Source organism: Muntiacus reevesi, chromosome 5, assembly GCF_963930625.1.
Source record: "Muntiacus reevesi chromosome 5, mMunRee1.1, whole genome shotgun sequence".
In the NCBI taxonomy this organism is placed as follows: Eukaryota; Metazoa; Chordata; class Mammalia; order Artiodactyla; family Cervidae; genus Muntiacus; species Muntiacus reevesi.
This window is the reverse complement of record NC_089253.1, coordinates 8,348,638-8,375,423: the sequence shown is the minus strand read 5'-3', so window position 1 is coordinate 8,375,423 and position 26,786 is coordinate 8,348,638. Positions and strand designations below refer to the sequence as shown.

Genomic DNA, 26,786 nt, shown 5'->3' with positions numbered 1-26,786 from the left:
CACCCTATTTGTTACCCCTGCTTTTCCTCTCTTGCTTAGTTGTTGATCCTAGACCTCTTAGAAGATCACACTATTGTAAGTGTGGTCAGCAGACTAACATTGGTCCATGACCTGTTCATTACCAGCTCATGACAAAGAAAGGATAGAAATTGAGAGGAAGCATTTGGAAACTGTAATAGCACCTCAATAGAGTAATTTGTTTTTTGAATGTAATGGTGAAAATTTAGTTCAATTTTGTGTTAAAATTTTTTTCTAATAATTCATATTTATTGTATTATAAAAGCATCAGGCCTTGACAATTGGAAATTTGTTTTTTTAAGAAGTGGTTCTTATGTTCGAGAAGCACTACACAATGAGTCATTTCTGAAATTCCCTTTGGTCCTTTGTCCTTGACAGGGTGGTTGCTCTTTCCTCTGGGAGCCAACGTATAATATAGATATTAATATATACACATACATATATACATGATAGACGTAAATATATACACATACACACGTGATGGTCTATAATCTAATCTATATAGGTATCTTGATTAGAGTGCGTTAGTATTTGTTATGTACTAACCAGGTTTACACCAGTACATGTTTAATGAATGAAAAATGAAGGAAAAGTAAGAAGTCAGGAAACATCTGGAGTAGCAAGCAAATTTGGCCTTGGAGTACAGAATGAAGCAGGGCAAAAGTGAATAGAGTTTTGCCAAGAGAACGCACTGGTCATAGCAAACACCCTCTTCTACAACACAAAAGAAGACTCTACACATGGACATCACCAGATGGTCAATACCTAAATCAGACTGATTATATTCTTTGCAACCAAAGATGGAGAAGCTCTATACAGTCAGCAAAAACCAGACCGGGAGCTGACTGTGGTTTAGATCATGAACTCCTTATGGCCAAATTCAGACTTAAATTGAAGAAAGTAGGGAAAGCCACTAGATCAATCAGGTATGACCTAAATCAAATCCCTTATGGTTATACAGTGGAAGTGACAAATAGATTCAAGGGATTAGATCTGATAGAGTGCCTGATGAACTATGGATGGAGGTTCGTGACATTTACAGGAGGCAGGGATCAAGACCATTCCCATGGAAAAGAAGTGCAAAAAAGCAAAATGGCTGTCTGAGGAGGCCTTACAAATAGCTGTGAAAAGAGAAGCGAAAAGCAAAGGAGAAAAGGAAAGATATACTCATTTGAATGCAGAGTTCCAAAGAATAGCAAGGAGAAATAAGAAGCCTTCCTCAGTGATCAATGCAAAGAAATAGAGGAAAACAACAGAATGGGAAAGACTAGAGATCTTTCTAGACAAAGATGTGCACAATAAAGGACAGAAATGGTATGTACCTAACAGAAACAGAAGATATTAAGAAGAGGTGGTAAGAATACACAGAAGAACTATACAAAAAAGATCTTCACGACCCAAATAATCACAATGGTATGATCCCTCACCTAGAGCCTGACATCCTGTAATGTGAAGTCAAGTGGGCCTTAGGAACATCACCACGAATAAAGCTAGTGGAGGTTATGGAATTCCAGTTGAGCTATTTCAAATCCTAAAAGATGATGCTGTGAAAGTGCTGCACTCAATATGCCAGCAAATTTGGAAAACTCAGCAGTGGCCACAGAACTGAAAAAGGTCAGTTTTCATTCCAACACCAAAGAAAGGCAATGCCAAAGAATGCTCAAACTACCGCGCAGTTGCACTCATCGCACACACCAGTAAAGTGTTGCTCAAAATTGTCCAAGCCAGACTTCAACAGTACTTGAACTTGAAGTACGTGAACTTCCAGATGTTTAAGCTGGTTTTAGAAAATGCAAAGGAACCAGAGATCAAATTGCTGATATCCGTTGGATTATTGAAAAAGCAAGAGAGTTCCAGAAAAACATCTGTTTTTGCTTTATTGACTAGGCCAAAGCCTTTGACTGTGTGGATCACCACAAACTGTGGAAAATATCTGATGGGAATATCAGACCACCTGACCTATCTCCTGAGAAATCTGTATACAGATCAGGAAGCAACAGTTAGAACTGGACATGGAACAACAGACTGGTTCCAAATAGGAAAAGGAGTATGTCAGGGCTGTATATTGTCACCCTGCTTATTTAACTTATATGCAGAGTACATCATGAGAAATGCTGGGCTGGAGGAAGCACAAACTGGAATCAAGATTGCTGGGAGAAATATCAGTAACCTCAGATATGCAGATGACACCACCCTTATGGCAGAAAACAAAGAAACACTAAAGAACCTCTTGATGAGAGTAAAAGAGGAGAGTGAAAAAGTTGGCTTAAAGCTCAACATTCAGAAAACTGAGATCATGGTATCTGGTCTCATCACTTCATGGCAAAGAGATGGGGAAATGGTAGAAACAGTTTCAGATTTTATTTTTCTGGGCTCCAAAACCACTGCAGATGGTGACTGCAGTCATGAAATTAAAAGATGCTTACTCCTTGGAAGGAAAGTTGTCATTAAAAAGCAGAGATGTTATCTTGCCAGCAAAAGTCCGTCTAGTCAAGGCTACAGTTTTTCCAGCAGTCGTGTATGGATGTGAGATTTGGACCATAAAGAAAGCTGAGCGCCGAAGAATTGATGCTTTTGAACTGTGGTGTTGGAGAAGACTCTTGAGAGTCCCTTGGACTGCAAGGAGATCCAACCAGTGAATCCTAAAGGAAATCAGTCCTGACTATTCATTGGAGGGACTGATGCTGAAGCTGAAACGCCATACTTTGGCCACCTGATGTGAAGAACTGACTCATTGGAAAAGACCCTGATACTGGGAAAGATTGAAGGCGGGAGGAGAAGGGGACGACAGAGGATGAGATGGTTGGATGGCATCACCGACTCAATGGACATGAGTTTGAGTAAATTCCGGGAGTTGATGATGGACAGGGAGGCCTGGTGTGCTGCAGTCCATGGGGTCGCAAAGAGGCACAACTGAGTGACCAAGCTGAACTAAATGAATAGATCTGACAGAGAAGGGAGGACTTGGACATTGTACAGGAAGCATTGAAGAATAAATGACATGAAAGAGGTAGAAATAAGGTGCTATTGAATTTCACAGAAAAGTATTATTACTGGTATCTGGGGCTTGGGATGAGGGGCTGAGGGAAAGAAAACACTGTCGCTTGACACTGTCGGGGAAGATATACCTGTGATTTGAGCTCTGGAAGAAGTGTTAGGATTTTGAAAAGTAGAAAAAATAGTTGTAGATAAGGAATGTATTGCTCCACTTTGTTGTTAATGCTGTTTAAAGTTGTTTCCTTGTTAATCTCCCATTATGCTTGTTTTGCAGACAATGTATTTCAAAGGCATTGAAGCAGGAAAGGTCCCCTACTTTCCCCATGCAGACACTATCATCTATTCCATCTCGACAGCAATTTGCTTCCAGGCAGTAAGTATAGCTTTTTGAAATGAGAAATAGACTCATTTCTGTTTCTCATGTGTATTAAACCAATGGGGGGAAAAGAAAGGCCTGGAAGCATTTCCATTTTTTACATTGTATGCTTTTTTGTCTTATTAGCAAGATAGCTTACAAGTATCCAGTCACTAAACATGTTAACTTAGTGGGCCAGGTCATGTTTTACGAACACAACCATTTTTAGGTTTCAGTTTTTTTTAGTAAAGTTATCACTCCAGTATCTTGGTTAGAATGCCCTCATTTAATTTTGCTTCTGGAAAAAAGATACCATGGACATAAATAAGAATAATTGCATTTCCTCAACATTACTCAAGCAGTGAGGACAGTGGTAGACTCTACTTTAATAAAAGCATTGTTCAGTCTCAAGTTCTGTAACCACCGTTATTGACGTTAATGATCTTAGGACTTCTGCAGAGTTTTGGGGACAGCTTTTATTTGCACTTTCTCACAATAATCCTGCCAGGTTGGTAAACTCATTATAATTAGTGAAGTGCCAACTATCTAATGGATATCTAGTAAATGCTTCCTAATAATGATGACTATTAACTCAATCATTATTTCCTGTACAATATTCTTATTTGAAGGCATATTTACAAAGATTCTAGAAAGTCAACTTATACTTTTTTTTTCACTGTTGAGGTTTTTTTTTTTTTTTTTTTTTTTAACACAATGAGCAATAAAAATAGAGATAAAAGTATTCTATTGCCTAAGATGGATAATAAGATTTGCTGTTTACTAAAAAAAGTCTCAAATTGAATAATTTTAGGCTGTTATGGAAGTTCAGACCTTACGACCATCTTACTGGAAGTTCCTTTTAAGACTCACCAAGGGCAGGTAAGATATCTATGAGATATGTTAACTGATCATAAAAAAAGCAATTATCACAAAAAATATTTTGAATCTTTTTGTCTACTTGAGGGAGTATTCTTTGGTAAGGTAGCTATCTAGGTGTAAAACAAATTTGAACTAAAATTTAATAAGAATAACATGGAATGTTTCTTTTTGTTTAAACACACTAAACAGATTCATTAGAAATCCTGTCTAAACAATAGATTTCCACTTGGGAAAAATAATGAAAAATAATCATATTCTTTTACCTGATTTTTGTAAGCATATTTTTCTTTGCCTCTACTGTCATGTTCTTTATTGGTGGTGGTGTTTGCATTTCCTGATTATAATTTAATTCTGTGAGGGGCAACTTAGCCTGATACACAGACTCTGAGTTTGGGAGATGAACAAACCTGGGTTTGACTCCAGCTCTGGTACCCTTCGCTGTGTCACTGGTTGGGAAAGTTGTTTACCCTCATGAGCCTCAAGTTTCTTTCTCTCTACAATGGAGCAATAACACATAGTTTGTATGGTCGTGGGAAAATCGGTATGTTTGTGGCAGCCCTGAGCGCTTCGTAGGCACTCAGTAAGTAGCAGCTGCCATTAACATTGCTGTCGTTAATAGAAATAGTAGCAAAGATTGTATAGTACTGACTGTGTCCCAGAAGTGGTTTTAGGATACACACATTAACACGTACAGCACACATATACAAACATATGTGCTCAATCCTTAAAACAGCTCTGTGAGATAGGTACTAGGTACTGTTAGTATCTTGGCTTTACCTGTGAGGAAACTGAGATGCACACAGTTTAAGCACTTGCAGAATCACAAAGGTAGTAAAGGATGGAGCTCGAGTTGAGCCAGGCAGTCTGGCTGCAGAATTCTTCCTCTTAGCCGTGACACTGTGTATTATTATTATTATTTAATCATTTAAAATCTATATTATTAATCTATATTGTTATCATTTGGTCGTTTATTTCTTTGTCATTTATGTTTTTTTGCACATCAGTGGGTTTAACCCGTTGATTATTTTGGAAGGGAACTTAATGTTGGAAAGGAGCTAAAAGTCACATTTATTGGTTCTTGGAACAATGACACTGGCCCATGACTCAAAGATAATTTCACCCTGGGATCTTCCCCGAAGAAGAAGAGCTTATAATCAGGCACAGAGATGCAGAAGGTCCATCCTACACATCAGCTGAATATGTGTCTTTTGAAAATTTCTTATCTCTTAGGTTAGGTGATAGATAAAGTGAGGGCATGTTTTTACTCTGTTGTGTGTATTATAAATTTGAAAACCTATAAACTGTTTCCTCTTCAGTCATTAAATATTTGCACATTTTGAATGTATTTTCTGTTGATTGTGAGACATTAAAATTTCAGTTATGGGAGGAATTACCTGTAATACCTTTGCTTGTCAGTAAATGTCAGCTCATTCATTATATGTGTAGCTTCTTACAATTGTATTCATCCATTAATCAAGAAAATCACAATGAACCTATTTTTCTGTTTGACACAATCTAGTGGAAAGAGCTCTGGAAGGGTTTGAAATGATGATGGTAATCTCTGGGGTTTCAGATTTGGGGACTAGCATCTTTTCAAAGAAAACTTGAGACGGTGCATCTTGAGGAAGAGTAGCAAAATGACTTTTGAATCTGCCTTTGAGTCTCTTGCTGTGTCAGCTCTTCTGTCTTCCCATCCCATGAAAGATAAATGAAGTGAATCATCTTCTTTTACAACGTCATTAAGTACTGATTCCCTGTGTCCTCTGTTTTACAGGTTTGCTGTCATGAACCGGAAAGTCCTTGATGTTTTTGGTACCGGTGCATCTAAAAACTTCCCGGACTTCATCCCTAGGTTGGATCCAAGATACACAGTTGTAGCACCAGAGTCGCCCATCGAGTTTTCTTGAAGATTACTGTAACTTATTAATGTGACTTAATGTTTTGTTATTTTGTCCTGGAGAGTTAATTATGCTGAACACAAAGAAGAGGGACCGAGCTTGAACTTCAGTGTTATTTCAATGACGGATGCTCTTTTGTGTTTGATTTTCTTACCAATCAGAAATTCAGAAGCTTTTTAGGAAAGTGTTGCTTAATAATTAAGCTCCCTCTATAGCCAGAATCTCATTCTGGGTCACTGTAGTGGTTGAAATTATGATATATTATCGATTAAATTATGTCCACAAGCAATATTAAATAATCTATGTAGAAATGTAGTAACAAATCAGAGTTTACTTAAAATGACTTTAAAAGATGTTTTAGTTCATTCCAATATAATTCTTGGTGGAAACTAAGAATATAGCTACATTTTAAGATAGATACAAAAGGATCACGGGTACATGGATTTGATCTGTATTTTTTTTTTTTAACTTTCGAATTAGTAGTGAAATGTTATGGGTATGGAGTAACTTCACAGACAATGCTGCTTTATTTCGGATAGAGCAATTTAATTGGAGAAAGTGGCCATTCTTGCTTCAGGGATGCAAAGATGGGTCTCATGCTGTTTGGATAAAGGCTGTGGCATCCGTGGTTTCCTTCCACTGATACCTTCGTATCTCCCCATGATACGCTTAGCTGGGCTCTTTGGCAGCCCAGGGACCTTTATGTATTAATGGCAGGTTAGAATCAGGAAACTGACAAACCTGATACAGCTGAAATGTCTGTTTTAGTCTCTTACGGAAACGTTACACTTGAATATTTAAAAGCAAATGAAGTTATTTTTAAACCTCCTCCTGTAGGTTCATTATGTTTGTTTTCATTTATAAGGACTGGGTCCATCATAGCTAAGTTTGTATGCCGTTGTCAATTTAGAAGGGATCAAATTCTGTGGAACAAAAGGAGTTTGGGCAGGTTTGGCAGTTTGTTCCCTCAGCTGTTTCACTTGTTTTACAACTAAAGACATTCTAAAAATCCAGTGGTTGTGAAGAAATACATTTCATCACTAATTGGATGCAGATTCTCTAGCCTGTTTTCAAAAGCTCGTTACCATCATTTTTGCTCCTGTTGGAGCAAAGACGTGACAAAATGTGGTCACTGCTGATTGTGAGTGAGTTTAGAACAGTTTTGATTGAAATACGATCACTCTTTAGAGTTTTTCAGGGACAAGTTGTTCTTTTCTAAGTTAATACAAGGCTGAAGTGGTTGTGAAATCTACAATTAATGTAACATATAAGGATAATGGTATATTTTTTTAAGTATAATTTTATTGCTGAAAAGTCTTAGGCTGTTGTAAATTAATTATGTTCTAAATTCTATGCAGTAGAACTTGTGTAGCAACAAGAATTATAACTCAAACTTTAAATGCTTAATCCTCCATATTCAATTTCGTCAAGCCTTGTATGCTTCTATTTGCATGTAATCCTAGCCTGGTTGTTATGGCAGATTGAAACCCAATAAAAAAGATAGGCTCTGGTACCATACTATCAGAAAGAGCCATTTTAATTAGGCCAAAATTTTGCATTATGATTAACTGTTTAGGATGACTTGTCTGTTAGGCAGTACAGTTAAAGGATCCTTTTGGCTTCAGAATTCCAAACTGATTAGTAAATTCAGCTTTAAGTTTTTATTCCCTGGAATCAAAATGATTGCTACTGTGTTTACCTTTAAAAATGAAGTGTTACAGCAGTGAAGAAAGCACTGCTACTTGCATCTTATTTTCTCTATTCATAAATTACGTTTATAATACTTTTCCTGCCCAGTTAAACAGGAAATTTTTTAATCCATAAGTTGTTTTCACTCACAGTAAAGAAAAAAAAAAAAACAAAAAAACTATGAAATTGAAAGACAAATTCTACTGAAATATGATGAGATTGTTTAGTAAAATTTTACTGGTCAAAAGGTACATTTCTATGATCTATCTTTTTTAACACAAGCTATAGTCATTTTTTATTTTATATAAAATGAAATAGCCATCATGAAGCAGAGTATAGTAATGAATGTATAGCTGAAATGAACAGTTAACTAGTTTGCAGTGGTGAATAGAGAAGTACAATTTTATTTTATTGGGACAGATTGCGAAGTATAGTTGTTCGAGCAGACACAAAGAAACTGTGTTTGTGTTCCTGAAGACAATCAAAATGAATGTCTTTCTACCTCTAACTAACCAAGTATTGATTGACACCTTGGCATCATAAATAAAGTCAAATAGATGTCTCCATTCCACAATATGTTTTTTAGTCCAATTTATACGCTGAAGAAGTCCTGTCTATGGTAAGTTTCCTTCAACTAGACCTGAGTATATCAAACACTTAATATGCCCTCTTAGTATTTGCTACGTCTTTATGTAGACTGGAAAACAGAGCATTGGGGTGCTTAATAGGATTATGAGTGTTGCCTGTATTAATTATTTCCTGAATTAATAAAGTCTTAGCATTAGTACCAACCAAGGAAAAAGACAAGTTGCAGGATAACTAGTTATCTCAAATCTGTCAGATTCTTACCCATTTTTCATCCAATAGTCTAGTCCATTTTGTTACCCATCTCTGAAAGAAAACCATGATTCAGTTGTCTTCTTTAAAAACAAATTCTATGATTTCTCCAATAACCGTTTCAATGACCTATAAGCATTGTTATCTGTCAGGTGATGCCTGGTATATATATTTGTTCTTTAGTGAGTAGTCATTTAATAGAGTTTTATCTTCTTTACTCTTTGCTCTCAGACTTTATAACTTACTTTCTTCTGGAACAGACTTGTCTTTCGTGAGGAAACCCAAATCAGTCACCTGTCCCAGGGTGTTCATGCTGAGCTTGATTGAGTATTCATCTTCCTGTGGGTTTTGTCTAGCTAACAACTCACTGATGAAATCGTTTTTGCTTGCATTTTATCACACCCCTGAGTTTCTGAGCCCTCTGACAGTGCCTCGTTAAGGAGAATCAATTTCCTCTACCCTCAAGGAGTTTCGTCCCCTTGCTATGGCGAGTCCTTCTCGCAGTGGGGTGAGGCAGCACCGAGGCAAGGCAGAGACGTGTGCCCACGGGGAGCGTGGCCTCCGAATCAGCCATCCCCAAGCCCTGGGAGTCCTTGAACTCTCCCTGCGGTTTCCTGTTTATTGATCCGGCCGTCTTCGCTGTGTCACGCAGGCTCTGTCGCCGCAGCGTCCAGACTCCGTGTGGGACACAGGCTCCAGAGCACGCCCGGTCGTTGAGGCGCCAGCTTAGTCGCTCTGCGGCCGTGGGGTCTCAGTTACCCGACGAGGGATCGAACCTGCACGTGCCGCACTGCGGGGCGGATTGGTGACCACCGGACCACCCAGGAAGCCCTGTCCCTGCAATTGGTTTTTATTTGCTTAAGTAGAAGGTAGGCTGGTAGAGCCACAAAATCATTCTTACTTACGTGGATGCTTTTTTGCTCCACAAAGAGATCACTCCTTCTGAACAGTAACGTTGCTAAGGTACACGGGATCTAAGGTGCTAGGATCTCCCCTAGCACCGGGACCTATTGCTGCCTATTTCTTCCACCGTCATTTTCAGATAGACAGTTTAGGTAGTTGAAGATGTGTGACCAAGAAAAAGACGTAAGGAAAACAAAAAGAGATCAGTTTTTCTGTGGGCCTGGGCTGAGGCTTTTATATTGAGAGCAGAGTGAGTGACATGGGATTGGAGGGAAGAGTTAACACCTGGTAGCTGACGTCTCGCGCCTTGCTGTGGTCTGTCTCCCCCTCTTCACGCCGCTGTCCCAGCTGTCTCCTTCCTCCTTTCAGCCTTGGAATCTTATGTCTGGCTTCATGTTACCCCTCCCTGCCCCTTGTCCCTGTGCCTCGCGCCTTTTTCTGGGGTTGGTGTTCCGTTACAACCACACTCCCTGAATGTGGACGCTCCATCGCTCCCTCGGGGGACAGCTGGTCAGTGGGGGGCTCTGGAAAGATCGTGAAGATGGAGTAAACGTGTCTTGGGACGGTAGCTTCTGATACAGCTCTGCATTTCTTCGCTGGAGGGAGCGGAGGGTAACTGCCCAGATGTGGAAAGAGACATGCCTCTGCCTGTGAGAGCTTTAAATCCAGGACAGTCCGTCTCCTCTAAATGATCTTGTAACAGCACCCGCCTGTTGCTGTGGCCACACAGAAGAGGCAGGAACTCATTTCCTCTTGCCTGTCACTTTATCTATTTTCTTTCCACCCTTACCTCCGCCAAATGTGTCCTGAGTGAAATAATACATTGGGCTTTAACCTTTGTCTTTGCAGGCCTGAAAATCCCAGTCATCTCACACACACACACACACACACCCATCCCCAATCTGGTCCGCAGCAGAGGTCTCAGGCGAGGTATCATTTGTACGTTTTCTCTAGATCATAAGCCACTGCCCCTTGCCTGGTCAGTCTTCTGTTCAGTGTGGGTATTCCCTCCCCGCACCCCCATCCTCCGCCTCCACCCCTGAAACCCCCTGATCTTGTCAGAGAAGCCGGGGCTGCAGGCGGCCGGCTGTCCCTGGTCTTCGCACACCAGCCCCCCATGGCTGGCTGGGGGCTCCGGGCCTGCCCAAGCGGAGTTGTGCGCCTGTGCTGGCTGAAGTCACCCAGGAACAGCACGTTCCTCTGTCCTTCACGTGAACCAGGCCATCTTTGAGGCCTCTTCCCTCGATATCCATTAAATATTTTTAGTTATCAATTAAACCCTTCAGTGAATTTTCTTTGTGGGTTACATCGGCCCCACAAGAGGACCCTGTAACTGTAGAGAAACGGGATTGGTGCCCAAGGTCTAAGAAGGTTTGAATGTGAAGTAATCGTGTTGTTGGTTGTTAGGGGATGGGGCGCCAGAAGGGCTGTGTGAGAAGAGATGGCAAACGCCCTTCAAGTCCTACCTCCTCCCTTCTCTTTCTTCCTTTTCCTTCCTGAGCCTGGGCTTTCCTGCCACAGCTTTGCCATTTACTTCTTCAGTGTGAGCTCTCCTGGGGGAGAAAAAGCAAAGTCCTTCTTTTCCTGTTTGCTTCAGGGAACGCTGAAGGTAAGACTGCTAAGCGCCTGAAGGAGTGCTGTGGAGGCTGTGAGGGGAAGAGGCGCCTTCTCCCCCGAGGGGGTCTTCAAAGTGGGAGTGTTTGGAGGCAGGTCCCAGGGGCAAGGGTGAAGAGGCACGTCCGTGAAGGGTTATTTCTCAGAATTACCGAAGTAGGTATCAGGTCTGCGGCATTAGTATAAACATAAACCTAACTGGAGTCTGGCCGTCCAACTAGCTGTTGACGAACAAGTTCATTTGCTTCCTCCAAGTGTTCAGTGTTTGTGTTGTGAATGACTGGATGATCTCGTGGTGCCGAAGAAAGGCAGCGGTTATGTCCTCATTAAGTTGCAAATGCATAAAGAGAGGTTATATATGAGTAAACATTTTAGCTTCCTCTTTTTGAAATTTAATTTGTAGAATAGGTAAAATCTACAGAACCGCAGGAGGAGATTCAATAGCATCTAGATTTGAAACTGCAGTTTGGGGAAGCCTGTCGTTCTTAGGAATAACAGTAAGATCCCTTTGAGACCTGAGAGTACGACATAAATAAATCTACAAAACTAGAGACATAATTGATCATCTGGGACTTTGTTTTCCTTTAGAACTCTTATTTCACTAGAATTTGAATTAAGGTTCAAAAACGGGATTGTAGTTACTGTTCATTGCTCATGTAATGGTTGTTTAATCCTTTTTCCTTGCTGAGAACACTTAGCTTTGTTTAAGGCAGCAATGTGCCCAGCCCCAGGGATGGATCATGATTTTTCTAGGCCTTTCACATTACTCCTCCTCGTCCAGATATTTTTCCAACCTTTCCTCTGAGGATGGTCATGTGACCGAGCTGGGGCCAATAAGGTGTAATGGAAGATCTGGGGGAAAGTCTTGAAGATTTTTTCTTCCCTGATTAAAGGAAAGTTCTTTCCAGCTCTTTTTTTTTTTCCTTGTTCATAACACTAGTTGAAGGGCTCTGGATCTGTGGCAAACATCTTGCAAATACGAGGTGAAAAGTACGAAGATGGAAACCCACCATGTTAAAGATGTCAGAGCAGAAATAAAGAACCTGCCCCCCAGATGACACTCTTGAACCCCTGACTCAGTGCCAGTAACCACATACCTCTGGGCATTCTGAGCAAACAAACCCCGAGATCTGGAGGCTCTGTCAGTGGAGGGCTGTGTTCCTTTTCAGTTGAAAGCATTTCTGATTGACACATTCCAATCCTATATAGGTCAGACCTCAGAGCCCTTGCCCAGTGCGTGCCTCCCCCCTTGATTTAGGTGCTCTTTTCCTCCCCTACTCCCCTGTGCACGTGTCCTGAAATATTCGGTCACCTCCTCTCTGAAAGTTTGCTGATCTTTTATCTCTGTCTTTCTGAAGCCGTTTGCTACCACCATCCATAAAGCGCACTCCATTTCCTAGTAGCTGTTGAACTCACCTGTTGCTTCTTTAGATTCTAGCGTGTATTTGAAAAGGACAGACCATGGCTTATCCCCATTTCAGTGCCTAAGTCAGGGCTCTCTAGGGGTCGATGGGGAGGCGTTAAGGCTGGGAAGCAGTGGTCCCAGCTGCCTGTTGAATACATGCTGACAGTGTGGAGTCCGCAGACTAGAAACTAAACCTCCCCTTTAAACGTCTGGAAACTGTTATCCTTACAAATGATTCTGTAAATACTCCAGGAAATTGACTTCTGCTACCCTTCCAGCAGCTATCGGAGCCAGCTTGGCTTTAGGTCTTAGAGAAATGATTTGTCATCTGTTTCATTTGTTTGCTTTTTCCTGACAGAGCTGGACTTCTGGATTGTTCCCCACTTTAAAAACTGCCAAGCCCAAACCAGAAGTAGACAGGGCTAGACACGAGGCTCTTCCTTCCCACTCATTTCACAGGGTAAAAAGTCACATTTATTCTTTGTGTCTGGCTTTTCAATAGCGTATTATGATTATTTTTTTCCCTGTGAAAGAGAGGATATTTGAGAGGAAAAAAACTTGGAGTCACTCTTACCAGTGTAGGCAGGGCCCTAACGAATAACTTCTTCTGAATCTCATTTTTTTTAAGGGGGAAAAGAAGAGAAGTAAACCGTGTGAGGTGCCTCACGTATAATAGACGGTTTGTATTTCATTCAAACGTTACAACCTAATAATACATATTATTAGTTCTGTTTTACCAGTGAAAGAACTGGTAATTTGTCCAAAGTGGCAATACTAGAATTTGAGCTCAGATCGTCCCATGTTGAAAGTTTTGTTTTGTTTTTCTCAGAACATAACAGAACCTCCCAAGAAGTGATATCTGCCACTCCCCTCTCTTAAAAGGAATCATTAACATTGTAGTAAAAATCTTGCCTCCAAAAATGGTTTTGACATTTCCTTTCAGAACAGGAACTGGAAATACTCTCTCTCAAAAAACCTGAAAGACCTGCTACTGTGTATAAAACAATAGTTTTCATACATTGGACCACAAGCAATGCAGGGCAGTGATCCCTGAGAGAAGGGAAATGAATCGAGTCCTGTGATGGCCTTAGCTGATGCCTGGAGAGAGATTCAAGATTGCAGCTCTGGGAGGGAGCACCATGGCAGAGCCCAGACCTGGGAGCCCAGGGGGGCCAGAGTGGATGAAGCTCATAGGGTAGGGTACAGGAGAGAAGCGAGCTACAGAGAGAGAGAGCATAGAGAGCCGGCGAGGTCCCCTTGAGACGTAGGCTGAGGGCTGCTGCTTGCCTGGGAGGAAGCTGCTGCAGCTGGAGAAAGGACAAGTTCACACAAAGCCAAGTTTAATAGTTTGTATTCCTGCTCGCCGCAGTAGAAAACTTTGTAGTCCACAGGGCACTGGGTAGGATGGTCAGAAGAGTGTGCCTTCAACAGGAAAGCAGAATTAACCCTGCACCAAAGGCTACAGAGTCTCTAGTTTCTAAGTGTCTCCTGGAACGAAGTACAAGAACATAGGGGTGCAGATATTGCCAGTATGCAGCAAAGCAAGAAGCAAAACTTCTAGCACCCAGTAAAAAACTTGTCAGGGATGCAAAAAGCCAGAAAACAAAACCATAAGTGAAGGAGAAAACAGAGATCCAGAAATGACACAAATTATAGAATTATTATTTGTACAAAAAGAGATTGTAACTGTATGTGTCAAGAAGGTAGTGGTCCAGAAGTCGGGGCAAGATTGACCATGTTAATTAGAACCTAGAAGATATAAAAAGGGCCAGAATGTATAGAAGATGAAAATATACAGTCAGATTTAAAAAACAAAGGCTCACAATCTGGGTGAGTTAAACAGTAGATTAGACAGCAAAAGGAAAGATTAGAAAACTGGAAAATGCAGACACTCTATTTAGAGTGAAGTATGATTGGAAAAAAGTGGACAGAGCTTTAATAAGGTCAACTTCAAGCAGCCTGATGTATGTACAATTGGAGTCCTCAAGGGAGAAACGATGGATGTAGGGACGTAAAGGGAACGAAAAAAAATTATTTTGTATGTTCATATTTCTTCAGGTCATTTGAAGACTAGGGCCAACATTTTTTCAAATTTGATGAAAATTATAAACCCATAGATTTAAGATATTCAATGAACTCCAGGGACAAGAAACATGAAGAGGATCATACTAAGGCACATCTTAATCAAATGGTTTTAAACCAGTGATTTAAAAAAAAAAAAAAAAAAGAAAAACAATAACATCCAGGGGTCGGGGGAGGGCATGTTACATACAGAGGAGCTCAGATGAAAACGATAAGAAACTTTTCATGGAAAACTATGGGAATCAGAAGACAGGAGCAACATCTTTTATATGGTAAAAGGAACAAGACAGAATAAAACCTGTCAACCTAAAATTTTATATGTAGTGAGAATATCTTCTCAAACAACAAAGGCAAAACAAGAAGACATTTTCAAACATCCAAAAGCTGAATAAATACACCAGTAGACCTGCATTACAAGAAATGTTTTTTAAAATCTTTCAAACAGATATAATACTGTGTGAAAATACAGTAAATATGTAGGTAAATACTAAAGCTTCCCTTTTTTGGTATTAAATCTATTTAAAACATAATTGTTAAAAACAGGAATATTTTATTGTGGAGTTTATAACACATTTCAAAATAGAAAATAACAATTACACAAAGTTTAGGAAGGGGAGAATGTTACTGTGATAACATTCACATGCCATACCTGAAGTGGTATAATATTACTTGAAGGAAAACTGTGATAAGTTAAAGATATGTAATATAAGCCCTAAAATAATTCCTTTCATCCCCCAAGAGTGTTATAGCTAACAAGCCAACAACAAAATACAATGGGATCACTAGTAAGTATTCAGTTAAATCCAAAAGGAGGGGGAAGGAGCAAAGAAAAATAAGACAAATAGCAAGATAATAGATTTAAGCTTAACCATATCAATAATCACACTGATTGTAAATTGTAAACACCTGGTAAAAAGGCAAAAAATCTGATAAAAGTCAGATTGTTACACTGATTAAAAGAAGATAGGACCCAGTTATGTATTATTTTCTCAAAACCCGCTTTCGCTACAAAGACACCAGGCTTGAAGTAAAGTATAAACAAAGATATACTACCAATAATTTAAAGAAAGCAGGTGTTCTATACTAGTAGTAAATGGTAGATTTCAGAGTTTGAAAATATTACCAAGATTAAGAATTAAGATGGTTGTCTGTAATCACAAAGAGGAAATTAACAATCCTAAATATATTCATAACAGCTTCTCAATATGTGAGGAAAGACTGTATACTACACGGAGAAATAACCAACCCACAAATGTTCGTGCTGGCCAAAAGTTTCATTTGGGTTTTTTAACATGGTATGGAAAAACCTGAACAAAGTTTTTGGCCAACCCAATAGTTGAGGATATTCAACACCTCCATTAATTGTTAAAACATGTAGACAAAAAATCAGTAATATTTAGAAGACTTGAAAAACACTATCAACCATCTTGACTTAATTGACCTTGATAGAGCACTCCACCCACCAACAGCATTATACACATTGTTTTCATGTGCATTCAGAGCATTTTCAATACAGCCCATATTCTGGGAGTGAAAGCAAATCATAATAAAGGTTCAAACCATACAAAGTACATTCTCTGGCAAAAGAAAAAGAAAATTGGAAATCAGTAACAGTTATCTGGAAAATATCCCAATATTTGGAAACTAAACAACATGCTTCTAATGAAAAAATAAAATGAGAAATATATTGGCTTGAATGAAAATTTAAGCATCAAAATCTATTAGATACAGATTAGGCAACCAATCCTAGAGGAAAATTTATAATGGTAATTGCCTATATTAAAATAGAAGAAAATTCTCAAATTGATGATTTCACCTACCACCTTAAGAAACCAGGAAAAAGAGCAAATTAAACCCAAAGTAGAGAATTCATTGTGACCTAGTGGTTAAGACTCTGAACTTCCAAGGAAAGGGGCCAGGTTCAGTTCCTGGTCAGGGGAACTGAGATCCTGCAAGCTGTATAGAGTCACCAAAGGAAAAAAAAAGAGGGGCAGGAAAAAAAGAAAGTAATAAGGATAGTATTAAGAAATCAATAAAATAAAAATGTAAATACAAGATAAAATGAAACCAAAAGTTGGTTCTTTGAGAAAAATCAGTAAAATGGATAAACCTCTCAGCAAATAATTGAAAAGAAATAACACGGGACTATCAGGAATGAGGGGCTTCCCTGGTGGCTTAGTGGTAAAGAACCTGCTGGGCAATGCAGGAGACGAGGGTTGGATCCCTGGGTTGGGAAGATGCTCTGGAGGAGGAAATGGCAACCCCCTCCAATATTCTTGCCTGGGAAATTCCATGGACCGAGGAGCCTGGCAGGATACAGTCCATAGGGTCGCAAAATAGTCAGACGTGACTTGGTGAATAAACAACGACATGAGGAATAAAGAGAGATCATCACGACAGATATTTCAGAAATGAAAAGTATAATCACTACTATAAACAACTTTATTCCAATAAATTTGACAGTTTAGATGAAATGGACAAATTCCTCAAAAGATATAAATAACAAAGCTCATGCAAGAAGAGCTAGATTATCTGAAAGCACTGTGTTTATTAAAGAAATGGAATTTTTAGTTGAAAGCCTTCCCACAGTCAAAGCTGTAGGACCAACTGAGTTCACTGGTGAGTTCCAACAAACATCTAAAGGAGATGTAATGCCAATCCTGTGTACACTTTTAGAAAGTTAAGGAGAAGGGGAAACATCTAATTGTACAGGTCAGTTATTTTCCTGATGCAAAAACCAGGCAGGGAAAATAGAAGAGAAGAAAACTAAAGTCCAACATGCCTCCTGAACATACAGACAAAAAATTTAAACAAATTATTAGCAAAGTGAACATAGTATTTAAAAGGGATGACACATCATGACCGAGTAGGGTTTATCCCAGGAATTCAAGGTTGATGTAACAATGGAAAATTCATCAAAGGGATTCATTATATTAACTCACTAAAAAAGAAGAAAAAAAAGATCACCTCAACTGAAGTGGGAAAAGCATTTGACAGTATCTAATTATCGCTTTTCTATTCTCAGCAAACTGGGAGTAGAGGGAATTTCTTCAAACTAGGAGTGAAGGGAATTTTCTAATACAGAGCATCTATTAAAACCCCTGCAGCTAACATCATACTTCATTGTGAATGACTTACCATTTTTCCTCTGATACCAACAAAGGCATGACTGTCTGCTCTTACCATTTCTGTTCAACATTGTACAGGAGTTTCTAGCCATGGCTATAAGATATGAAAGACAAAACCATCCAAATTGGAAAACAATAAATAATACTGTCTTTATTGGTGGTCAGTCAGTTCTGTCGCTCAGTCGTGTCCGACTCTTTGCGACCCCACGGACTGTAGCCTACCAGGCTCCTCAATCCATGGGATTTTCCAGGCAAGAATACTAGAGTGGATTGCCATTTCCTTCTCCAGGAGATATTCCCAACCCAGGGATTGAACCCAGGTCTCCCGCATTGTAGGAGACGCTTTACCATCTGAGCCACCAGGGAAGCCCTGTCTTTATCGGTGGACAACATGATTATTGATGTAGACAATCCTGTGAAATTTCAACAAAAAAAAAGCTTTAGAACCGATACATGAACTTTGCAAGCCCGAAATTCAAAAATGCAATCTATATGAAAAGGCCAAAACTACTTCGAAAAAAAACAAAAGAAGGGGGCTCATACCATCTAATTTTAAGATATTATAAAGCTACCATAAGGAAGATATTCCAGTATCAATATGTGGATAGACAATTAGATCCATCAAACCTAATACAGGTATCAATCTAGGCATATTCAATTGACAGATTTATGACAAAGATGCCATGGGAATTAAACAAAGGATAATCTTTTCAACACATGTGCTGGAACAATTGACTAACCACATGTAAACAATGAATGAACACAACAAAAAGCTCTACAAAAACCAAAAATTATCTTTGACCCTTCTTAAAAAAAAATTGGACCATGTCCAGTTGACCCTTAGGTGTCCTGACCCTCTGCGCTGTTGAAAATCTGTGTGTTGCTCTGCTATCAGCCTTCCATGCTCATGGTTCGGCATCGACGGCCACAAAGCACGTGTGCATTCCCTGAGGAAAACCCACGGATACGTGGACCTGTGCAGTTCACGCCATCGTTGTTCAAGAGAGTCTGTGCATAAAATTTTAAATCAAAATGCAACGTAGACCTAAATATGAAACCTAAAGCTATAAAACTTGTAGGAAAAAAGTAGAAAATGTTTGTAACTCCAGGCGAATACTTCTTAGACAAGGCACCAAAGGTACAGTCAGTCCATAAAAGAAAAATTTGATAAATTGGTTTTCATAAAAATATGAAACTTTGGCTTTCAAGACACTTTTAAGAAAATGAATAAATAACCCACATACTGGGAGAAAGTATTTACAAATTGCATATCTGATAACAGGTTTTATCTACAATATATAAAGAACTCTTGGAACTCAGTAGGGAGATTGAATTCTGGCATGAGAGTATTAGCAGCTTCGCTGACTTGCTTTCCAGGGAAACGTGGAAATTATTTTTAAAAGCTTAACCATTCAAAACCTTTGGAAATGGTCCTAAAGAAAAACAGCAAATGAAGAAACATTTCTTGAAGAAAATCTATGAAATGTCAACAAGAAATGTGAATTTTGCTTTGAGTAAGGAAGGTGACTCTTTAGGTAAGGAAGTCTATGATGTTTGAAGCAAGACTCCCCGTCTCTCCCCTCCCAGCCCAACAAGAGTGAGACTTGCTCCAGACTGCTGAAGCCAGGACCACAGGGTTCCCTGTCTCCCCAACTCCTAGCCAGGAGGCTTTTTCCCAGGAGTAGTAGGACTTCAGTAGTTCTCATCCTACCCCCAGCTGTCTGCTGCTGAGGCCAAGTCCCAGGCAAATACAGCTGAGAGGTGGGAGTTCCCTGCTTTTATCCACCCCTCACTCGTGGAGGATGGTTCTACCTTAAGTGCAGTAGCCAAGGATGCTGGGGCCCTGATTCCTTTCCCCCACCTCGTGAGCTGGTGGTTCCATGCTGTGAAAGGCAAGCCAAGAGGACCTCAGGCTCCTCCTCAGCTCCACTGAGCACTTCATCACGCCTAGAGTGAAAGCTTCCTTCCAGGAGAAGCTTGCCATTGTCCCCGCTCCAACGCTGGAGTCCAAGAAAGATGGAAGAGACCAGTCAATCACAGGCCATATGCAGCGTTACACCTCCCCAAGAGCCAGCATCAAAGGCTTAATCTTGAGGAGGATAGGTAGGTTTCACTAAAATACTTCAGCCAGTCACTAAGCAAATAAGAACAAAGAATCCTGGAGAAACAGAGAAGTCTGTTACCCAGAGGGGCTATAGTATGTCATCTAGAATCTCCAGTTTCCAACAAAAATGAATGAGGCATGCAAAAAAGAAAAGGATCAGTTTGATCCATATACTGGAAAAGCAAAAGTAAAAACAGGCTACAGAAACAGTGATAGTGATCAGCTATCAGATTGAGGAGGAAAATACTTCACAATAGCCATTACAAATATGTTCATAGTAAAGGGAAACTTGCTTAAAAGGAATAAAGGGAGGTACGATGACGATGTTGGATCCAACAGAGAATATAATAAAGAGGGTTTTTAAAAGGAACCAAATGGGAATTCCAGCATTTGAAACGAACAATAGCTGAAATTGCAAATTCGCTGGAAAAACTCATCAATAAGCAGAAGAATCACTGAACTTCAAAATAGATCAATAGAGATGATGCCAACCAAAGAACAGGAAGAAAGAATTATCTATTCCACCATTACTGGAATCAGGACATGTGCTATTTATGGAAACATTTATTGTGTGCCTATTTCCCTTGTGGCTGTTAGTAAAGAGACCACCTGGCTTTGTAGGCAGAGAAGGCAATGGCTCCCCACTCCAGTACTCTTGCCTGGAAAATTCCAGGGACAGAGGAGCCTGGTGGGCTGCAGTCCATGGGGTTGCTAAGAGTTGGACACGGCTGAGTGACTTCACTTTCACTTTTCACTTTCACACATTGGAGAAGGAAATGGCAACCCACTCCAGTGTTCTTGCCTGGAGAATCCCGTGGACAGAGGAGCCTGGTGGGTTAGAGTCCACGGGGTCGCAAGAGTTAGACACGATGCTGCTGCTGCTGCTAAGTCGCTTCAGTCGTGTCTGACTCTGTGCGACCCCATCGACGGCAGCCCACCAGGCTCCCCCGCCCCTGGGATTCTCCAGGCAAGAACACTGGAGTGGGTTGCCATTTCCTTCTCCAATGTGTGAAAGTGAAAAGTGAAAGTGAAGTCGCGCAGTCTAGACACGATGACTTAGCATCTAAACCAGCCACTGTCAATAGACAGTACTGGGTGCTAAGGGATTTTTATCAACCTTAAAAGAGTAATTCTTACAGTTACTGGGGACTATAGGCCTAAGGTCATCTCAGTGGTCCTAAACGTAGGCTTTTCATTAGAACTAGATGGTGTTTCTTGAAGCCATATGCCTGAACCCAAGGGAGTGGTTGTATGAGATACAGAAAAATAGCAGGGAAGATTCAGTGAGACTCCTCTGAGTGCCATGTGGCCTCCTGGGAACTTCACATAGATAAATCTAATAAACACCATGGTCGCATCGCTGAGTAATCCGAGACCCACAGAGGTACCACCAGCTATATTCTGTGAAGTTGTTTTCAACTCTTTTTTGACCCCATGGACTGTAGCCCTCCAGGCTCCTCTGTCCATGGGATTTCCCAGGCAAGAATACTGGAGTGGGTTGCCATTTCCTTCTCCAGGGGATCTTCTTGACCCAGGGATTAAACCCACATCTCCTGCATTGGCAGGTGGATTGTTTAACATGGAAATACCTGGGAAGCTGTTACTTGGCTCAGAACCCTAGGTGTATGAGTTCTGGGAGCAGAATTAACATATATAGTGAGAGAAATTGCTACTGCTTTCTAGTGTAAATGTACTCAGCAGGGCATTTTGGAGTAAAAGTTTGTTCTAAGAAGCGCCGTGGGAGAAGACCGTCCTGGTGGTGTAAAGGTAAGACCCTGGACCTCTGCTGTCTTGGAGGGTGTCCTAGGACTTCTGTGGCTTTGTGAAGGCCAGAGTCACCTGCAAGGCTTTGCTTAAATGTTGCATTCTCCAAGGCCTAACCCAGCTTATATCTCAGACCCCTCTACTAAAAAAAATCCTTGACATTAACACCCTTCACCATGCTAAATTATTTACGTATTTATTAAATCTATTGCTTCACTACCTCCTCTGTTAGAGAGTAAGCCCCACAAGGATGGAAATCTTCGTTTCATCCACTGATGTATTATTTCCAGTAATAAAGAGCTTCTGGAACATAGCAGGTATTTCAGTTACTGGACCACCTGATAAGAGAAATCAACTGAAAAAAATAGACAGTCCTCGTCTCCCAATTTGTCCCTCCTCCCCACCTTTCCCCCCTGGTAACCGTAAGATTGTTTTCTATATCCGTGGCTCTATTTCTGTTTTGTAAATAAGCTCATTTGTACCATTTTTTTTAGATTCCACATGTAAGTGATATTGTATGATATTTGTCTCTCTCTGATTTACTTCACCCAGTATGGTGATCTCTAGGTCCATCCAGGTTGCTGCAAATGCCATTATTTCATTCTTTTTTATGGCTGAGTAATATTCCATTGTTTCTATGTACCACGTCTTCTTTATCCACTCAAAAAAAATTAAAAATAAAATTAATTTTAAAATAAAAAAAAAGAAAAAGCATAGGCAATGTGACCATATTTATTCCCCATACTGGTGAAGTAACTGATATCAATTGCAGTTTTCAATTTTCTAGGGGCTATTTTAGGGTATATTGTTACTGCTAGTATCATAAAGCTTTCACTCAATTAGAGATTTTTTTCAGTATTGTTCTGCATGCTTTTATTGTGATTAAATAATCTTTTTCAATATGACAATCTTTTCTTGTTCCTTACTCAGTAGGAATAAGAATAGTGGGAAGTTAGAACTGCCAAAAATAAGAAATTAAATTTCCCCTTGACTAAGGTAACATTTAGTAGAGTTTTTTTTTTTTTTTAGAATTATTTATCCTGGATGATGGTGCAAGCCCAGGTGGGCCCAGAACCTTCCATGCTGGGCTTCTGTACTCGACTGCCTTTTAGCTGAGAAGCTGTGTGAGGGTCCCACAGCCTGGCGGAACCAGTGCCGCTCGTGGGCATGTGTGAGTTGGATTCTTCAGAAGTCAAAGCCTCGTGCCTTCACACCACCACTGAAACACACATTTTCGTTTTTCATCATCCCCAAAGAGGAAGGATAACTGTACCCCGATTTTTTTCGCTTATAATGGTACCAGAGATCTCCCTCTTTATTTCTGCTTTCTGTCTGCTTTTTCTCGCTTTTTAATATCTTGTGTCTCGGTGACCAAACTGGGGAGGCCAGAAACCTCTTCTAATTAAGTTTCAAGCAGGTTGACTGCCACGAGAAAGTGGCTGGGTATGGTCACAGGCCACATGGTGTCCACCATCTACAGCCGCCTCCTGGGAGAAAGTAGATTTACCCGAGGGGCCTTGTGACCTTCCTGCGATGCTGGCTGGCCCTGCACTTGCTGACCGTGTGACCTGAGCCCAGTGGAGAGCCCACAGGAGTTTTGAGGCTTTACGGTAATCGGGGGAAGCACTGGGAACAATGCTTCTTTCTCACAAAGCACTCGGTAAGTGTTAGCAATTGTTATTTTCCGTAGGATGGTTCAGCAAGCCTTTAATGAAAATCTGTGTATGGAGATTTGTGTTTGACAATCAACATTCAATACAATTTTAACCTCTAATGGCAGGAGAATTTTCTGGGAAACCTAGTCTGACTTTCAGGGGATTGGAAAAGCGGGTCATTGTAATGTAATATATTGTGAGTGCGTGCTCAGTCATGTCCAACTCTTTGTGACCTCGAGGACTGCAGCCTGCCAGGCTCCTCTGTCCATGGGATTTCCCAGGCAAAAATACTGGAGTGGGTTGCCATGCCCTCCTCCAGGGGATCTTTCTGACCCAGGGATCAAACCAGCATCTCTTGCATCTCCTGCATTGGCAAGCGGATTTTTTTACCACTGGTGCCACTTGGGAAGCCAATGTAAAGTAATGTAATGTAATGTTGATTTTGATCCAAAAGCAGACTCATTTCTTGCCCCTTCCTGCCCTTTCTCCTCTGTCGCCAGCCTCCAGGGGCCTTATTCTTCTGCCTGTCACCTAGGCTGAACCTCTAACATCTTTGTCTTCCTTGCCCCCGGCCATCTTGTCCTGGAGATTCTAATTCCGCAATTCCTGTGTGTGTCTCCTTCTCCCCGCCCTTCCTACCCCTCCCTTCTTGTGCTCCAGAACTTAACCTCCAGGAGGGAAGGGCTTGCATATGAACAGTACCTGGTACATCTAGGCCTGTCAATGTCTGTTGGATTTTTTTTTCTATGGTAAATTGAATTTTATTAAAATTTAAAACATTTGCTCTTTAAAAAATACGAAGTAAAGATAAGCCATAAGTCATAAGGAAAATGTTCACAATATCTGACTAATAAATTGTATCCAAAATATATAAAGAGCTTTTATAACTTAGTAACAAGACAACTGAATTAAAAAATGGCAAAAGATTACAGTCACTGCTTTAAAGAGAATATGTGAATGTCCAGTAAGGGCTGATCTCCTCAAAACCCTGCGAAACCGGAGTTCAGGACAGCAGGAAAGCCGTGGAGTGTTGATAACATGTTGCCATAGTTACAGTTACTGTGGCGATGACCTTGGTGATTCCTGTCTCTGAGTCTGGTTCTTGGCTTCTCTGGTCACTGGTGATGCTGGTCAGGCCGTATCAGGCCACCAGGTGGCACTCGCGCTCCATGAGTGAGGGTCTCAGTGCTTTGCAAGGGCTGGGCTCTCCTCGTGTTCAGTTGCTGAGTCCCAACCTACTCTTTGAGATCCCGCGGACTGCAGCACACCAGGCTTCTCTATCAATCAGTACCTCCCAGAGCGTGCTCAAACTCATGTCCATCGAATCTGTGATGCTATCCAACCATCTCATCCTCTGTTGACCCCTTCTCCTCCCGCCTTCAGTCTTTCCCAGCATCAGGGTCTTTTCCAATGATCAGCTCTTCGCATCAGGTGGCCAAGTATTGGAACTTCAGCATCAATCCTTCCAAGGAATATTCAGGGTTGATTTCCGGCAACTGATCGCTGCGGGAGGGATCCATTGACCACACAGCCCGCCCCCCGCTCTAGGAGCCACAAATTGACATTCAGCCCGCCTCCGCACGTCTGCACCCTCGTTGAGCTCCACGCTCCCCCCTCCAAAGCCTTGCCTGTGTCTGCTGTGGGTGAGGCCCCTCTCCCAGCGGCCCATCTGACCATCAGGAGGGCTGGCCGGAAGCTCCAGGCGAGGTCGCGTCTCAGTGCGGTGGACACGATGAACCGTCTGCTCCTTGTCACGGGAGTCGGCCCTTTCGGGGTGAAGACCGAGAGTCCCAGACCTGGAGAAATGTGTTGTCGGGCAGCCTCACTGTCCTGCCCGCCTGCACCCAGCCCGACCCTCAGAAATGCGGCACATCTGCCTGGCCCTCTTGTTTGTGACCATCCCGTGACTGGCTTTCCCCGAGTCACAGACGCTCGCAGGAAATACGTGTCCCAGCGCGCGGGGGGCGGGTCTGGGGGGAGCCTCCTGCGCAGGGCGCCGCCTGGAGTGCAGGTGACCGGGCGACTCCGGGGACAGCAGGCCCCCTGTGCCGGGTTTGCGGTCCAGGGATCCCTCCTGCGGTTGCCAGCGCCCGGGGAGAGCCGCACCCGCGCGTCTCAAGTTCGTCTCCCGCAGGGGCTCCTCCCCTCGCCCTGGGTTCTGTGCCCACCGCGGCTTGCTCCGCAGCCGTCCGTGGGGCCCCGGCTCCGGGCACACGCTGTCTGCGCTGACCACTCCCGTCAGAGGCTGTCGACACTGTGAGCTCTCATTTGGAAACCGGAGTTCTTACCCTCAGCAAGCACAAGCTCGCGCAAATAGTGAGGTTCAGTTTGCCCCGTTTGGTGCTCAACCACAAAGGGGCAATGATTATAACCCTCATATCTGTGGATTCATGCATGATATCAACCAGGTCTATGCAAGGTTCTAGAACAGAGGATGCTTTTGAGGGTTTTAGGTGGCCAGTAGGACATAGGATGCAAAGTGCTTAATCCCTGCCTCCCACTAACTCTGTGTGTGTGTTGGGGGGTGTCTCACAGAGGGATCCCAGCCAGCAAGTCCTTGGTTTCAGGGGTAGAGGCAGCAAGGCCCTGGAGGAAACCGGGGTCCATGGAGTCATTTAGTACATGGATCACAGCTAGAAAATTACTCTCCTCCCCCACAAAGGATAAAATACCTTCTCGCCCATTACAGAGAGCTCATAGATAAGAGAGAGTGCATCTGAGAGAGGACCCGAGACTCGGAGCATGAAAGCAAGGAGCCCTGTCGGCTCACAGCTTGATCAGTCGGGCCACCCCGAGGCAGCCAAGATCCTGAAACTTCTGAGAACAAGCAGGCTCTCGGGTGAGCCCTGGGCACAAACGCGACTCAGGCTCACTGGCTCCCACCCAGGCCCTGTGCTGGGGGCTGCGGGCAGCCTGAGAGGAGAGACAGCAGCAGAACTGGGGGTTCCTGAGATGCGGGATGAGGCTGACCCACCAGCCCTGTGTTGGACCCACGAGCAGGGTCATCAGCACCCCCCTGTTCACTGGAGGTGTCTGAGCCTAAGAACTATCCACCAGAATGCATGCTGTGTGTGTTAGTCGCTCAGTCGTGTCCGACTCTGTGACCCCATGCACGGTAGCCCGCCAGGCTCCTTTGTCCATGGGATTCTTCAGGCCAGAATACTGGAGTGGGCTGCAATGCCCTTATCCAAGGGGTCTTCACCACCCAGGGGTTGAAGCCGGGTCTCCTACATCGCAGGCAGATTCTTCTACTGAACCACCAGGGAGGTTCTAAAAATACATGTTGGAAAACCACAAAAGCGCTGGACTCATTGTTTCTTTCCAAACTCCAAGCAGAGCAAAATGGCTTTTAGAACTTCTGACAACCCCGCTGCATGCACACACCTGTTCCCCCTCCCAGGGGTCACAGGTTCCGGGGCCCAGCAAGCTGCCTGGTGCCTGCTCCTGGTGGCCCTGTA

At 42.0% G+C, this 26,786-nt stretch overlaps 1 protein-coding gene across 1 annotated transcript in view; it reads left to right on the top strand.

Moving 5' to 3' along the window:
* TMEM135 (transmembrane protein 135) overlaps positions 1-8,410 on the top strand; it is a 256,954-nt gene extending 248,544 nt beyond the window's left edge. Inside the window, exons 13-15 of the mRNA XM_065936872.1 lie at positions 3,290-3,388; positions 4,182-4,249; positions 6,024-8,410. Of these exons, the coding sequence (XP_065792944.1) occupies positions 3,290-3,388; positions 4,182-4,249; positions 6,024-6,156 (300 nt within the window). The 3' untranslated portion in view covers positions 6,157-8,410. The remainder of the gene's footprint in view (positions 1-3,289; positions 3,389-4,181; positions 4,250-6,023) is intronic.
* Positions 8,411-26,786: the final 18,376 nt, after the last annotated feature.